The sequence below is a fragment of the Microtus pennsylvanicus genome, chromosome 9 (assembly GCF_037038515.1).
Source record: "Microtus pennsylvanicus isolate mMicPen1 chromosome 9, mMicPen1.hap1, whole genome shotgun sequence".
Taxonomy (NCBI): Eukaryota; Metazoa; Chordata; class Mammalia; order Rodentia; family Cricetidae; genus Microtus; species Microtus pennsylvanicus.
The window spans coordinates 4,278,015-4,295,513 of record NC_134587.1 but is presented as its reverse complement, the minus strand read 5'-3'; the positions used below and the strand labels follow the sequence as shown (position 1 = coordinate 4,295,513).

General features: G+C 38.9%; 1 protein-coding gene across 6 annotated transcripts in view; it reads right to left on the bottom strand.

Annotated features, from left to right (window-relative positions):
* Positions 1-5,366: 5,366 nt before the first annotated feature.
* The window catches only part of Pde1a (phosphodiesterase 1A), a 230,855-nt gene continuing 218,722 nt past the window's right edge, over positions 5,367-17,499 (bottom strand). For all 6 annotated transcript variants that reach the window (XM_075984750.1, XM_075984749.1, XM_075984748.1 and 3 more), the window contains 2 exons: positions 9,722-9,838; positions 5,367-7,810 (listed from right to left, as the gene is read on the bottom strand). In XM_075984750.1, coding sequence (XP_075840865.1) covers positions 9,765-9,838 — 74 coding nt within the window. In that variant the 3' untranslated portion in view covers positions 5,367-7,810; positions 9,722-9,764. The remainder of the gene's footprint in view (positions 7,811-9,721; positions 9,839-17,499) is intronic.

Genomic DNA, 17,499 nt, shown 5'->3' with positions numbered 1-17,499 from the left:
TATGTTATCTCCATCTGAGATGGATGACTTTGGAGAAGGATATGCAGGTTGGGGTCCAAAGTTGCTGAGAGCTTTGTTAGGAAATAGGTCCATGTGTATCTCAAGCCAAGCGGATCCTGGGAGCTAAGCAATTCCTCTCTCCTTGCCTGTCTCACAGGGTACTGGGTTTTTCTCTTGAAGTAGTCCAATGTGCTCCTTGACCCGATATGTCATATGACCAGATTTTCTAGACACTTACCCCACCAGGATAAGAATGGGATTAGCTTTGTAATTGACTTTAATAAAAGAAAAGGGGGGCGAGAATATGAGGTGAGGAAAAAGATGGGGATGAGGCAGGAGGAAGCGGGGGAGAGGGAAGAGAAATGGGATGAGGTAGCGTGATGGTATTACAGCTACAAAGCCTAGAATATTTACTCTACTTCTAAAAAACATGGCTGAATTCTGATGTAGAAACTTTTTATGAAGAGGAATGAGGGATTCAGTGTATCAGAGTTTCAATCTCAGCATTCACCAAATAATTCCCAAAAGTGCATATAACTTTAAGACTGGTGTGGCCAATGGTAGCTTCAGGCCTCCAATAACAAAGCTTGTGTGCACACACATATGTACACAAACACACACACACAGGAAGAAATAAAATAAACACCTTAAAAAGAGAAAGAGAAACAGTAGGGAGATTTTAATTTATTAACAGAACGGGAAAGAATCTGAAACTGGGAAGAAACAAAATATCCACCACAAGTAAGGTATAAAGAGCTAAGAAGTGGAAAGCTCTTCCAATGGAGAGGTATGAGTCTCTCAGCCTTCTGCAATGCGAGCACTTAACTTGAAAGTGATCCACGCTGTGTATGCATCTCCACAGCTGAAGCAATCAGAGAGCATGCCCAGTTCAGCCGTTTCTTCGGGGCTTAGTTTGAGGCAGCTGTGAATCGATGCTGGGGATTGAACCCCAGACCTCAAGCGTGTTACGTGCGTGCTGTCCAGTGAACTGTGCTCACAGACATCTGATCTTGAGAAAGCAGGGAGCTTAAAGGGCCTTTAGTTCCAGAGCCCGAGTCTTAAGTCTGGGTCTTCCAATATGGAAGACACCTGAACACAGTGTTTTGCTGTTTGGTGTTTGTTTGTTTTCCATTTTTAGATGATGTTACAGTAATAGTTACCACTTACAGTTTCTTTTAGAATTAATAAATTGGCAAGGAACTGAGTAAATTGGGAGCATGGGGACCTTTGGAGAGGGTTGAAGGAGAGGGGAGAGGCAGAGAAGGGAGCAGAGAAAAATGTAGAGCTCAATAAAAATCAAGAAAAAAAGAAGTTCACAGATGTACTCAGTGCATAGAAGATATTATGTGTTCATATATATTTACATCACAACCCTAACTAAATACTACTACAAATGCATATAGTGTAGCTAGTGCTCTTAGTATTGAATCAATAGATTCTACATTGTCCCACCTGGGGATAAAGGTATAAAAGGGATGATTAATTTCACCTGCCTGTGAACACATACCCTAAATCTGTGTTTTTAATCCTCGCTGCAACTCTAAGAAAAATAAGTCCTCAAGGCATTCAGGAAAGGACAGATGAATTCAACATATCAAGTTCAACCCAAACGAGTTAGGCTATAAGGTCTGCAAGATTTGTTAGACTACAGGAGAGGAAAGTAACAAGAAATAAACGTTCTCTTTCATGGAATGTTTAGTCTACCTTGGAGGCAAAGTGAAGAATTCTGTTTTGATTAATGGTCTGTATAATAAAAAAATGGAACTTTTTTAAAAGCAAGTGAACTCCATGTACTTTGGTTTTTATTAAAAAGCTTTCCTGAAAAAGGAAGTACTTTCATATGGTTACATCTCCCAAAAGGGAAAGTATGATTCCAATTAATTGGAGTTTCTAAGTTGTGTGTGTGTGTGGTGTGGTGTGGTGTGTGTGTATGGTGTGTGTATGGTGTGTATATGGTGTGTGTATGGTGTGTGTATGGTGTGTGTGTATGGTGTGTGTATGGTATGTATGTGTATGTGATGGAATCACAAGTGCGAGCATTACTCTTTTCCTTTACTTGGGTCCTGGGGATTGAACGCAGCTCCTCAGCTTGCACCTCAAGCACTTTACCAACTGAGCCATCTCCCCAGCCTGAGTTCTGAAATTCTAAGTCTCTAATATTTTAGCTAGTCATTAGGCTCCATGTATGCAGGCAAACACAAATATACACTATCCAAAGATACACTACAGTAAAAATGCATTCACGCACAGTGTGCGGATTCCTCTTTCCAAATGAACTCCACCTTAACTATTTACAAATGTGTACGGTATTTATGATAAAAGTCATGTCTAACAAGTGAGCTCTTGTATAGTCTAATGTATTCAGGATGAGCATATAAGAAACTGTAGATGACTTGTTTCTTGCATCTGATAATAATTTAGACATGTATGAAGATTTTCCAAATAAGTTGAAGGGGGAAAACATCTGAACTTTCTGTCATCTTCCAGAGCCAAAGACTTTGAAAATAAAACAAGAGAAGTAACTTCCTTTTCCTCTGAGGGCAGAGGGGGGGTGCTTCTCTGTGTACTCTTTAACAGTGATGTAGACAATGCTATCCACAGTACACTACCCATTTTGGTGAAGGATATTCTAATTCATTGCACTAACAAACTACTACTGGTTATGAACGTTCAGCATATTACATCATCCTCAAGATATACATACTTGGCTTTATTTCAAGATGCAATAGTACTTATTGGTGGCTATTATTTAGTCTCTGGGAGTTTATAAAATGTTTCTTTGTTTTTTTCTCTGTTATTTTGAAATTTAAATTGGCCATATATAGGATAGCCTCAATTTTATTCGTCCTTCCAGACTTCCAAATGTGCCGGAATGTTCTGAACTCTGAGCTCTGACAGACAGAAGTATCCTGGCGGGGATGGTGCCGGGGGTGGGGGGGTGGACGTTGCCATGGTAATGGGGCTGTCAGTGTCTAGCTCTACTTAGAGGAGAATGTTATGGGTTTTGTATTCAACTAGAATGATTTAAAAGTTCGCCAGACCATTCCAAGATGGAAATTGAAAATAGAAAATACATACCCAAACAAGAGATAATTACAATATTGGCTGAATTATTGTGTGTATGATATATAATCAGTACTCAAAAGACAGAAAACTGTACCCTGGAAGGGGCAAGGAAGGTAGTCACCATGTAGAAGACATTGCCCAACTGAACTCACTTCTGGTGCCTTCACTTAGACCCCTGGACCTGCCATTCTTGATTCTCTCCCTTTAGTTCCCTGGCTGAGCTCAGAGGTGTAAGTTCTCCCAAGCAATTGATTCGGTGTCCCAAGGCAGATGGAGCAAGTGCAGCCACTATTGAGGGAAAGCCACAGCGACCATCAGTACCAAACCATACATCACTAAATCCGTGGCAGAGATAAATTAGTTGCTTCCCACCACATAGAAAGTGGGGCTACAGAATAAAAGACCCCCAAGGAAAATGTTGCTCTGCTGTGCCCCGGGCTAGATTGGCCCTGTCTTGTATCTACCAAGGATGCTGCATTTGATGCCTTCATGAAAAAGATTCCAGAACAGCCTTGCACAAAGCAGGGGTTCATGGAAGCAAAAATGGCTTTCTATTGAGCTTAGATGAAAGTGTTATTCCCCCCGTCAGGGTACTTTTAAATTTCAGGGCAAGGCAGAGCCTAGGGGGCGGCTCTGTTTGTAACATATGACACAGACAAGATATCTTGTTCTGAAGAGCATGTCATCACAAGTGTGAACATCAAGTCCCTTCTGTGCCTCCTTTCATCCTGCTTCCCCGCCCTCTGCCCCCCACCCAGTGGGTCTTCAGAAAGATGTGATCAGGGCTGTTCTTTGTTCTGGTCTCATTTTGTATATGGTAAACACCAAGTAGAGGTTTCTGAAGAACCAGTTCACTTCACCTTAACCTTTGCGAGGAAGAGACTTTTAATATTTTCTTCTAAACATTTATCTGATTTCTCTTACAGTGAAATGGGTCACAAGGTCATTTCCAATAAAGTAGAATGTCCTGGAAAAATGTTGAATTTCTTGATTAAAACTATTTTCCATTCACCTAAACTTTTGAGTGTTTTGTGGAAAAATAATGTTCTGTATTAAAATAAAAAAGAGAAAATAATGTAAAGCAGGAATGCTGAAAAAAGAAATAAATTTGCTCTTCAGCTATTTGAGATTAAAAACATGTTCATTTGAGATATAGAGAGCTTTCCAGTTTCAGAAAAATCAATTAAAATGTCCCAAGTAGGATACGGATATGCATGTATAGGATTTGCATGTTAAATATTTAGAGTTCTTCCACAGAAATACGACTGGAATGAATAGCATCATTGCTACCCTTTGACTCTAAAGTATTCATTTTCCTTATTGCCTAAAATCTGTACTAACTGATGGAGAAGTAGCCACATTGACATTCTGCTTTCCACATTGCTCTTTTCAAATGGCACTCTACTCCTCGGTGCTTCCAGCCCACTCCACAAAGATGTGGTAGGAAGAATAGGTCTTTGGGTACCACAGTTATCCAGACCAAATTGAAGGCATCAACCTCTGAACTCTATGGGTTCAGACAAGTATTCTTCTCTGAGACTTGGCTGTCTTTGGGTGTAACCATACTACACTGCTAGATTATTATTAAAATAAAAATAACGGGCCGGGCGATGGTGGCGCACACCTTTAATCCCAGCACTCGGGAGGCAGAGGCAGGCGGATCTCTGTGAGTTCGAGACCAGCCTGGTCTACAGAGCTAGTTCCAGGATAGGCTCCAAAGCCACAGAGAAACCCTGTCTCGAAAAACCAAAATAAATAAATAAATAAATAAATAAATAAATAAATAAATAAATAAATAAATAAAAATAACATTTGTTAATAATTTACATGGGAGCCACAAGTGGAAAACAGGCAGTCATTTTATTTTCTCGTTATTTATTACTCTAGTCAACTCATCTTCTGCTTTTTCTCTCTTCTTGGAAGCACCTAGAATAAAAATATTACCTTTGTAAGTGTCATTCTGAATCTATATATAAATTGCAGAGGGGATGGCTCACCTATAAAACTTGAGATTTCTAGAGAAAAGTCTCTCATTTCCATAACTGTATGTAAGCAATGCTTTTAGCCAGACATTTGCATCTAGTGATACGATGATCAAGGATCATTTCCTTTATAGCACAAAGGCAGCTCAGAATGCGCCCATGTCGGAAAGGCAGCTCAGATGCGCCCACGTCGGAAAGGCAGCTCAGAATGCGCCCACGTCGGTTCTTCACTTGGTTTACCCCCAGTCTCTTCTGTATTTCTCCAATCTTTCAACAATCCACTGAAAGAAATTAGAGCGAATACTAAATGGCCCAGGGTAATTTCCATCAAATATGATTTATTTAGCAATCATGGGTAGTAGGAAATACAGAGAGTTACAGCATAATAAAAACACAAGAATTGTAGGCTGCCCTGTGAAAAATGCAAAGTTCTGGTTAAATGAAAAGGCAGATGAACTTGCGAGTGTAGGGTCGGTAGCTGTGACTGGAAACGCAAAGCAGTTGCAGCAGCCTATGGAGAGAGACAGTCCTGCCTCACAGTGTGGCCTCAGAGGGACAGCACACGGGGCCTTCAGTCTGACATGTCCAGCAGGAGTGGTCCTCCAGAGAGAACAAGGAAGGAGAGTGGGGATAGGAAGAGAGGGAAGTGGGGAGGAGAGTAAGGGTGCCAGGCAGTGTGAGGGCTCTGAGGAAGTGTGTCTCCCCAAGCCCCCCTGCGAGTCAGTCACAGTGCTCTCTAAGTCACTCTGACAATGTGGGTAGCACACACACTGACCAATGGGCGTGTCCTTCCGTGTATATTACCCAAGCACAGAGATTAAAGGAACAAAGTGAATGTGTTTTCTATGCCACGCGGGGAGCAGGGTTACAACTTATTCTTCCCTCCGGAGATTCTAGCTTTGCTTAAAGACAACTGGCTCAATTAGGAACAAGAGTAATTAGATTTCTTAGACTCTCAGATTCTACTGTAAAAGCAGAATATTTTCTAGATGGCAAATATATAGATTTTTTTTAAAAAAAGAGGACATTAAGAGCAATAGTTACAGTTCCTCCATAAATAGAAATTAAAAGTCCATTTTAAAGGACAAAGGCTACCATGATGCACATTTTCTATAAATCTTGTCAACACATTATTATAGATCAATTTTTACTGCTGACATTTAAAATGTCCATTACATTATAATGTCTATGATACAATTCAATTATTTAGCTGTGATCGGCACAAGATTTGGACAATACTAACACTAAGAGTCTAATTCACAGAACATTCAAAAGCATTTTATACAGTCTACACACAAACATATCTTAAGTTACAATAATGCATACTGAATATGCATAGAGAATATGGCTTACACATTAAAATAGATCTAGGTTATAAAGACCGTCACTACTTAGGCTTAGAAGCTTCTGGTCAGGTCCTTCTCTGAAATATTGCTTAGCCTTGTGGAACCTGGGGGAATGACGGTGCAAGAAGCAACTCATTAGGATGGGCAAACCCTGCTGCACGTCATTTAATCGACAGTTACTCTTGATTCATTCCCTCCAATTTCCACCATTCATGAAGCTCACAATCCAGGAAAGGTATGGACGGTGAGGAACTACAACATCCTATTGGGCTTGACTGTTCTTGTTAGCCGAAAACAAGTGAAGGCCCTTAGGGCGAGGAAAGGCTTCACACATGCTCAGGCAAAACACGGCCAAGAAGCAGAGCCACGGAGGGCTGCAGTTCATTTCTGTTCAGCAAAATTAAGAAGTCACATCAAATAACGTAAGCTATATGGAAAAGCATGAGTTTCCATTTCCATATACACTTCTGAGCATTAGTACACAGACCTACAGCACACACGCACATGCTTACACACACACACACACACACACACACACCTCTCTCTCTCTCTCTCTCTCTCTCTCTCTCTCTCTCTCTCTCTCTCTCTCTCTCTCTCTCATCTCTTATCCATTCGCCTGTAATGTATTTTTATATCCTAATGGGATCAAATCCCAGAAGGGAAACGCTGTTTTCCCTTCAAGTGCCTGTCTCCTGCTGTGACTGATGCTCCCTGTTACTGTGGACCGAGAGCAGGCTGTGACCTGCAATGTGACCACACACATGGGGTCCACATTAGTGCTTTAAAACCACAGGGATGGTAACAGGATGATCTTCCGTCTTCAGCAGAAGGCGGCACTGTCGCTTCCCAGCCGGAGATACAGTGCAGTGTACATCCAGTCACTGAGTGGCAGCTGTCATCATGGTCAGTTCCTGCGGGGACTTCACAAACCACCGAGCAACCTCGATTCTCCTGTTCCCATGCCTTTTAAAGAAGACAGTCTTACCACACCAGCCTTGCGAGGAAACCCCGTTTTCCATCATTTTGGGTTGGTTTTGAGTTGGTTCTCTGTTTAAACTGTAGCAGCACGCTGAGCGACAAGTGCAAGAAGTGCGCGGGGAAACGGGTCGCCTTCTGCACAAGTTGAAAGTGATAAAAGTTTGAAACTGTTTGACTTTCAATCTTAAAAGATTTCTTCTCTGGCTTGATCCAAGATGATTGAATTATGGGTGGAAAACAGTGGCAGAAACAGTGGCCAGAATCCTAGTCACAATTCCCGGGTACTTCTTTGCCCAGTCATTAGACTGAAATTTATGGTCTCATTCCTTACAGAGAAGTCCACTAAAATGGCTTGAGCAAATGTATGTTCAAAGAAGAGACTATGAGTTTTTTAGAAAGTCAAGGACTTTTCATGGGTTTTGTGCTGCTTTCGTTTCCCTGAAATAAAAATCAAATGAACATGACATCAGAGAAGGGATGGGAAGGTAGGCTAGGTATTTGTTGGCTAGAAGATACAAAATCTCAGATCACAGAAATAAACTCAGGAAATATAGTTACAAGTTACAGTAAATAATAATGTACTGTATTCTTGAAAAATATTGAGCGTTGCTTTTCCCCAGACACCAAAGAGCAACAAGTGTAGGAGGGTTATACATTTAATATTTAGTTCAATATATCATTCCATGAAGACTATAGACTTCAAAACAAGTTACATGCAATAGATACACATTTGGGGGACTAAAAGTAAATCAGGAAAGAATAGAGAGCTTCATTTAATCTATGTAGGTGTTAGCTACTGAGTGGCAGTTTCACATAGGACTCATACACTCTATCAGAAATAAGAGATTTAGCATTTTGAATAGTTATTTGTTTTGTCTGAATTATAATTCCTTCCTAGATCTGCTCTGTAGGCCTGTGTGTCTGCAGTGGGTCTTTTTCATACACAGAACAGTCATTTCAGGGAACACACTGTTGGCTTGCATTCTCTACAGATGTTTTGGGAATACGTTCATAAATATTGCAGACCTGTACCATAAATGTTTATAAAATGCTACCCAAAGGTTTTCAGTCTTTTTTGTGTGCATGTGGTGATATATAATAAACATTAGGTTGCAAATGTCCTATTGGAAAAAAGTCTTGCTATTTTTATAGGAAAATAATTATGCTTATTTGTTTTTTATGATAGTTACACCCCAACAAAACATTTTGTTACTTAAAACATCTACAATAGCCTACTGTGTTTGTTTTCTCAAAAATACAATTTAAAGGTTCTCTCAGGTATCAGCAGGACCCAATAATTCATCTTTTTAAAATAATACTTTTTTATTAATTCTTTGAATGCAATGTTTTTAGACCCTATTCACCTTAAATGGCCAGGATCTAGCTCTAAAGGTGGAAGATGTAAAGTCTGTGTGGAAAGTGTGGGGAGTCACTGTAACTGTTACTATCAATGTTAAATAGAGAAATGCTAAAGATCCACTTGGTGATCTGATTTATTTCCAAGCTTCATGTATAAAACAGGAATCACAACCATCATGGGATGCTTGACATAACATATATAAGATTTTCACCAATGAGAGTCTCTCCACAAATATTGAAGAATTTATCTTAAAAGCCAAATCACATTTTAACTGTTTCAAACCTGCACCAGAAGTGTCAATGACAACATCTCACGGGTGGGGCATGTCATCTTCAGCATTTTCCCTTGCTCCGATTACTGTACGGACACCAATACTCCTTATAACACTTGGGATTTGTTTCACATGCATTTTCTTGTAAACTTTAAGATATCTGCATTATATACACCACCCTTTTTCATTTTCTGTTTCTTACGTGTCCTTCCAAGGTGATAATTCTTTTTTAATGGTCATTAATATTAGTATATCATCTCCTTAAAACTTCAGATTTCTACAGCATCATTCCTAGAGTAGCAATTTGGCAGACTGAAAGCAAGTCCTACAGGCCATTTCTAAAAACAAGTGCCATCATTGTCCACAGATTTCTACCAAACATGATTTTTGTGTTTGCCATCAGGAACATAGTCACATTTCTTATATAAAATAAAAATAGAAATCAGCATATAAATAGGACCCATATGTCATAGAAGAAGTAATATCTTCTCCCACTATAGGGATTTCTTTACTGAAATCTTCTTCATAAACCCTATAAAATATTGTTTTTATCCTTAAAGAATTAAGACTCTAATCTCAGTAAATAAAAATTGTATTGATGAATTTTAAAACCTAGTTGAACAAAAAAAAATCTCTAAAAGCCCAGGAAAATGTTTAAATGAGGTCCTGTATCTCTAATGGTGTTAGAAATTTTTTTTTGTCTACAAAGTAAGATTACCTTTTATGTTTAAAACAACTGAACTCTTAAAGTTTGTTCAGACTTATGGATGGGTGTCAGCACGGCTTTCTTCAGCATTTCCCAAGTCTTCTGAGTTCTTATGAAGATCAACCTCACCTAAAACATAAAACAAACAGGTGAGACAAAATTATCCTCTGGGGGAAAAGAGCTTACGTGCCAGCTGATAACACTTTGTGAAGCGTTAAAGACTGGGCTTTAAAACGCATTTTTAGTGCATTTCTCCCAAGATGTGCTTATTCTTTTCAGCTTGGAGGTTTGCAGTGTACAAGAACATGTCTTCCAATGGTTACTTAACCTTTGAAGTTGCAGCGTAGTCTGGGAACACAGAAATGAAATCCATGAGAGAAGCATCTATTAAATCATACACCGAACTGCATTATTTTCATGGGTCTTTCTTTTACTGAAACTAATTTTAAATAAATACTAATGAGATATGTCGTTAACTACTTACTGACTAGCTGCTATGAATTTAAAACAGATTAAATGGATATGAGAGACTAGTGACATTTCAAGTAAAAGTCTGCACAAACAACATTTTGGAATTTATTGACTTGGAACTTTATATAAACTCCAGCTTTATATAAACCATGAAGATAAAGAAAGCATTAGCGTGCAAACTATCCCAGTGCTTCCTAAGACACTGAAGAGAATAGATCAAAAATTAAACTATAAAGTTTGAGATAAACATAAATGGATCTTCAAGTACCTCCTGGACCAGCACCAGTGCAGTACTGTTTACACTCGTTAGACAGGAGAGGGATGTAGACTGACCATTCTGAGAGCATACAGGTGATGTATCCAGATACTTCTCACTACGTTCACCCCAGCCTGTCCACAGAACAAGAACAGGTGGCTGCCTAACATCCTCCCAGAAATTTCATGCTATATTTCCAGCTCTTGTTATATTAAATATGTTCACATGTAACCCTCTCGATGCATTTGCTCCCATAAAGCACTTGAGCAAAGTCCTTGTCTTCTCTCCACTGACTCACTTGACTCTTCACTCTCTTGGGTAAGATTAGATTCCCAGTGTACCCTGAGCTGCAAACTCTCTCCTTCCAGGGAAACTCTCTTCCTCTGATTTGGAGGAGGAGGAAGCAATTCTATAACTCCATTATAGGGATCTCTTGCATGGAATTTTCTTCATAAACCCATTTCTATTTTCAGAAATTTAATATTTCATTCATTTAAACAGAGACTAAAAGGTTTATAACTGGGTTCCGTATCTTCTTCGACATTGTTCCTCACGGCTTCCTTTGCTCTCTGACATTTATAATCTTGGAGCCTTGATTTAAACTTCAGACTTAATATTCTGTTATTTAAGAGCAGATTAGAAAATAACAAAGCTGACTTTAGTAGAAAAGAAGAAATGACAGTGAAAAGAATGTAGTGACATAAATATTTATCCCATAAAAAATTGGAGAGAACATTCTACTTTTCCAAATAATCTTATCTCTAGAGAAATCTTATCAGTAAGGAAAAATGGAAGAGGGATTAAATAATAGAAACAATGCAACAATTAAAAAAAATCTCAAAATGATGTGCAAATAAGATCTTAGAGACATTCTGTGTGTGCAATTAGAAAAATAATAATTAAGTATTATGGCCAAGTCCATCCGTACTTTGGCGACACCAAAGGAGTATCCTTTTCCCAAACTGTAAGGTTCTGGTGTTTACACACACACACACACACACACGCACACACACACACACCACTGCCAAGTAATTTCATAGAAGCTTGGCTGCTTGTGAAAATTAGTGGCCTCATTCATTGTAATTCACTTGGATGTTTGATGTGTAAGTCACTCTTGGGCATACACTTCAACATCATCCTTTTGGGAAGAAAGAAATGACTGGGGAGCATTCGTTCCCTCGGAGATAATTTTAGGTAACCTTCTGGTCTATGTAAAAGATCTTGGAAACCATCCATAGAATCAAAGCTTTCAAACTTTATAATATGATCTGGCCCATCCTTATAGTCTGAACAAATGCGTGAACTTGCTTTTAAAATAAAATGTATGTAGATGGAAGTTTCTGTCCTGCCTGGTTCCCCCACCCCATTCAGTCCCAAATAAACAAACCATTTAGAAATGCTGTGAGACAATGCTCTTATACACTGTAAAGATTTTTCACTTTAGTTTAATAAAATGCTGATTGGCCAGTAGCCAGGCAGGTGAGGCAACCAGACTAAGAGAATTCTAGGAAGGGGAAAGGCAGAGAGCTGGTCACCAGCCAGACACAGAGGAAGTAAGATAAGAATGCTGCACTGAGAAAAAGTACCAAGCCATGTGGCTAAACATAGACAAGAATTATGGTTAATTTAAGTTTTAAGAGCTAGTTAGTAATAAGCCTGAGTAATAGGCAAAGTGTTTATAATTAATATAAGCCTTAATGTGTTTCTTTGGGACTGAACAGCTGCCGAATTGGGTGGGACAGAAACTTCCATCTAAGAATGGCACCCTAAAATTTGGCAAGAATTTTCACATTAAAGCCTGAGAAAGCTTAACAAAATGACTCTAGACAGACAAGAAAAGAGTTAAGCTCAGCCTCTTGGTAACTGTCTTTTTTCCAGTAGGCTCTGTTTGCTAGAGGGAAACAGAGATGTGACTCCTTTTAGAGAGGCTTCCTGACTCAGCTTTAGTCTCAAAAACCTCATAGCTTCTTTAAGAGGCCCTGCCACTAAATACATAATGGCATTTATGAGCATTCAGCAGTATGTTTCTTGGTGGTGGCAGAGACCTTGAAATTCCATAGAGTTGTGGCAATAAACATGGACCCTACCAGTACCTTAGCTATGAAGCTAGACTCTCAGAAAGCTAAGGAATGGGGTTCAGTCAGCTATCAAAGCCACAGTTTTAATCCTAGCCATGTTGCTTAGCAGATTTAAGACTAATATGCTCAGAAAAAGACAGAGATATATAGTAAAGACATATTCAGATGAAAACAACTCTAAACAGTTACAGTGTAGCTTTAAGAGCTAGTTGATAAGAAGCCTGAGCTAATAGGCCAAACAGTTTCTAATTAATATAAGCCTCTGTGTGTTTCTTTGGGACTAAACAGCTGCCAGACTGGGTGGTACATAAACTTCCATCTACAAATATATAAATGAAATACATCTAATTCAGATAGAATTCCATCTATACTACAATATCAGCATAGTAAGGAACATAGTGACATAGTGGTACTACATGTTCCTCTTTGGCAATTCTGTGAATGAAAAGGACTAACTGTAGTTCTACTCTGTAGATGATGTTGAAGTAATAATGACATCAAACTAAACTTCAGAATACATCATTAAATATATTATAAAAATATTTATGATTTCTAGTTATGACAAAGATGTCACTAATATTTGCATACAATGTAGCCTACAAGTGACATGCATGATAATTTGAGTTTAAAGCTAGGAAAAATAAAATATAAGATTCAAATTATAAAATAATCTATAAAATTCTGTAAGTAACTCTAGGGTAAAAGATTTTCTCTGTAGAAATACCCTTCATGGGTTGTTCAAACTATTTTCAGAAGCCACAGGTTACTAAACAAACATTGCAATGCGAAACTTCAGGTTATACCTTGAGGTGTTGGTCAGAGAAGTTCTTAATCAATTCAGGTAAATGTCAGTGCTGTTGGTTTCCCAACAGAACTAGATCATATGACCTTACAGATGAAGATGGGAGACAGTTTTGTTTTAGGATGGAAAAGAAGAGCAGTAACCAAGATGGTGGCTCCTTCTTTACTAGACAATGTTCATGGTACTAAGAGGTTTGCTGTAGGCTGAGGATGGAAAAGAATCATCAACACTCTATTCATCTGTGGACCCTGTATGCTACAATACCAATGACCAGACAAGGTGCTATAGTGGCAACTTATCATCACAGTAAAAGCATTTTATGACTGTAATTGAGATGCACACCACAGAAGTAAAATAAGTCGATCCTGGGGCACCCAGAGTAATTAATATATCTGCAATATGACATCATCCTTGGAAGGTAGTGGAAAGTGGGAGATCACATCTCATTAGAAAAAGTAGACCACTGGGGTGTGCCCTGGAAAGACGTGCATTTTCCCAGCTTCCTGTATTTATTATTATCATCAGACTGCCAGATGCATCAATTAATTCATTAATTTGGGTATTTAATATGTAAGTCACTCTTGGGCATATAATTTGACATCATCCTTTCAGGAAGGAGGAAATGTCAGGGAGCGTTCATTCCCCCAAAGATAATTTTCAATAACCTTCTCAGTAATACTGTCCTATGTAAAAGAACTTGGAAGCCATCCATGGAATCAAAGGTTTCGGGCTTTTCTAATATGATCTGGCCCCTCCTTATAGTCTGAACATATGTGTGTTCTTTTTTTAAAATAAAATATATAAATAAAATACATATAATTCAGAAAGAATTCCATTTACACTAGAAAACAACATCAGTGTGGTGAGGGAATATAATGACACACCGTGGTACTACATGTACCTCTTTAATATTCTGTGAATGACCAGGACTGCATATATTACTACCATATATTTTATGTTAGTTACCTCAGCTCAAAGTAACAATTTGATTGACCTTGGGCTAAAATTGCTAAAGTAATGGCTCAATAAATTTTTCCTCTTATTTTTTTTGTATGGGAGTGAAACCCTGACTGACAAAGAAACCTGGTATCAGAGAAGGGGAGCCAGGGTTTTGACTATTCCTAACTATGTGAGTTAGATTTTGGAACTGGTTTGTAAGGGTGAGTTTGGAACAGTGCACAACTATGAGATGGAAAAGTTCTACAGTGCTGCAGGCAGACATCAATGAGAAATTCCAATGAGAATTTGGAAGATAAAATGCCCACAGGAATAAAGAACTTAAAGATTACTCAGGAGCTTTCAGATGAAAATAAACATTCTTTGGTGAATGGCAATAGAGACCACTCGTGCAACACTGTGAAGAACTTGCCTGCATTCTGTCCACGCCCTAAGATTTTGTACAAAGCTAACTTTAAAAATGGACAGAAGAAATTTCAGTGCATTTAGACTGTAGTTTAAATGTTGGAAGCTACTTTTGGCCACTTTACAATGAAAGTGAGAAACAAAAATCAAATTTGAAGGAGGATGAAAACTTGAAAATTTCCCAGAAGATGAATGTGTTCAAGGTTGAGATTAAGGAAAATGTGGTTGCTAAAGAAATAGTAAAACTAGAAAGCAGCCAAAGAGATGGGGCTGTAACTGAGAGGTGCAGAACTAACATCTACAAGGCCCTAGAGCCAATCCTCAGTTCTGAAAAATTAAGAGAAAGGAGAAATTAAGGAAAAAGGAGAAAGAGGAGGGATAATAATAGCAATAAGAGTAACAATAAGCTATCACGACCAAATATTGTGTACTGAGGCAATAATAATAAGATTGGTATCTTGAGGATATCTTGAGCAAAGTCAAAGATCTAAAGGCATAAACTTAATTGAAATATTTATTGAACATTAAAGAGTGTTGTTCTAGCATGGGGTGACCCAGGGAAGCATTTCACCTGGCTCATCACTCAGGCACTCAGAACCTTCTGCAGACATGGTTCATGGGACCCTAGCTACTTCCTAGCTGATAGCAAATCTCTGTATCATCCATATGATGATAGCTTTGTGGGCATAAAGAATAATGGAGGATTGGTAAGTGCATACAGTGTATAGCATGGTTGGTCCTCAGGTGCCAACTCTCAAAGTATAACATGTGAAGCTGTGAGAATGAAGATCAACATGCTTTGAAGCCTCCAGGAAGTTAGATATGTCAATAACATGAAACATATGCTGATACGTCAATAACATGAAACATATGCTGATGTCAATAATATGAAACATATGCTGATATGTCAATAACATGAAACATATGCTGATATGTAAATGGCATGAAACATATGCTGATATGCCAATAGCATGAAACATATGCTAAGGCAAGTTTTAGGCAGTTAGTGGAGCCAGTTCCAAAGAGAGGCCAATGATGTGGGAGTCCCCTCTGAGTGCTGTGATTACCATTAATGAATAAAGAAACTGCTTTGGACCTATAGCAAGGCAGAACTTAGGTAGGTGGGGAAAACTAAACTGAATGCTGGGAGAAAGAAGGGCAGAGTCAGAGAGAAGCCATGTAGCCCACTGGAGACAGCTGGAAACTTTAGCTGGTAAGCCACAGTCACGTGACGATACACACATTAGTAGAAATGGGCTAAACTAATATGTAAGAGTTAGTCAATAAGACACTAGTGATAACGGGCCAAGCAGTGACTTTATTAATACAGTTTATGTGTGATTATTTTAAGGCAAAGCAGCTGGGAACAAACTAGCGGCTTTCTTACAACAGGTCAAATTACCAAGGGTATAAGACCAGGGCTTTACACATTTAAATGTGTGCTTTAGAAACCACACATAGAGCTATAAAATTCAGCAATTTTCCTGTTAGGTTTTGGTTTTGCTTTGGTTCTAGCCCTCTCTTTTTTTTTTATTCACAATGCATCATTCCTTGGAATGACAATATTTACTCGATGCCAGTGTATATTGGGAGCATGTAAGCTTCTTTCTAAACTTCAGAAAAACTAATGGCAAAGTTTACCCTGACTCTCTAAGAAGACAGCCAGCCAGGGGCTGAAACAACTGAAACTGAGCCAAAATGAATCCTCCTCTGACGTTATTTTCTCCAGAATCTTGTCGCAGAGATGAGGAACCTGACTAACACAAATACGCCATTTCATAAACTGTTACGTAAGATTCAACTCAATTAATTGCCAAATGGTCTTAACATTGAGTTCTGGATGGTAACCAAGACTATTGGCAATAGCCTGTAATATTTGAAGGTCTAAGATTTCATAGACCAAAAACTCAGAAAGAGATAAATTTTTCCTGGTTGTGGGGTTTTATTTGACAACATGTGGTGTCTAGTTGGAGCATTGCCTGTGTTATAGGTACCTTTATTTAAATTCCTTTTGTGTGTGTATGTGTGTATATTTTAGGAAACTTCCATAGTAGTAAGTTTCCATAAGGCTTTTCAGAAGGGCATTAGTGTTAGTTGTCATTTCTCCATATCCTCTTCTACCCACCCTTGCCTTTAGTCCTTCCTGTTCCATTCTTCCTCTTTATTCCTTATACCACTGTGCTCTGTCTCCCCTCTTTGGAAAGGTTCTTCCCCCTAGAGCCTCTTACTATTTCCCTAACCTTTGTGGGTATTTCAAATGAAAGACATATCTAGAGTGTCAAGGCTACTATCAACACGTGAGAGAGAGCATGGGAGGTCTGTGTTGCTGGGCCTGGTTTAACTTACTAATGGTGATTGTTTCCAGTTCCATCCATTTACCTGCAAGTTTCATCACTTCATTTTTCTGAACACTGGGATATCATCTCTTTGGGCAAATGCATCACATTTTCATTATCCATTCATCAGTGTAGGACATCTACACTGTTTCCATTACCCGGCTAATCGAGCAGCAAGGGACGTTTGTGAGCAAGCATCTATCTCTGTAGTCCTTTGGCAATGGGCCCCAGAGTTGTATAGCTTATTACATAGTGATTACATAGTAGGTCTCTTTCACAACTTCCATAATGGCTGTGTAAGTTTACACTCCCACAGCAGCTGATAGTGCGAACAAGCTCAAGACAGAATAACACCCCAGAACGGGGAGAAGGGAGGTTGACACAAAGTCCCACCTTAGCCCAGGGTTACGGCATGGCATTTGATAGTAGCTGGGAGAGTCAGTTTTCTTTAAGGGTGTGATTCCCTGGTAGGCCAACTATGCTCC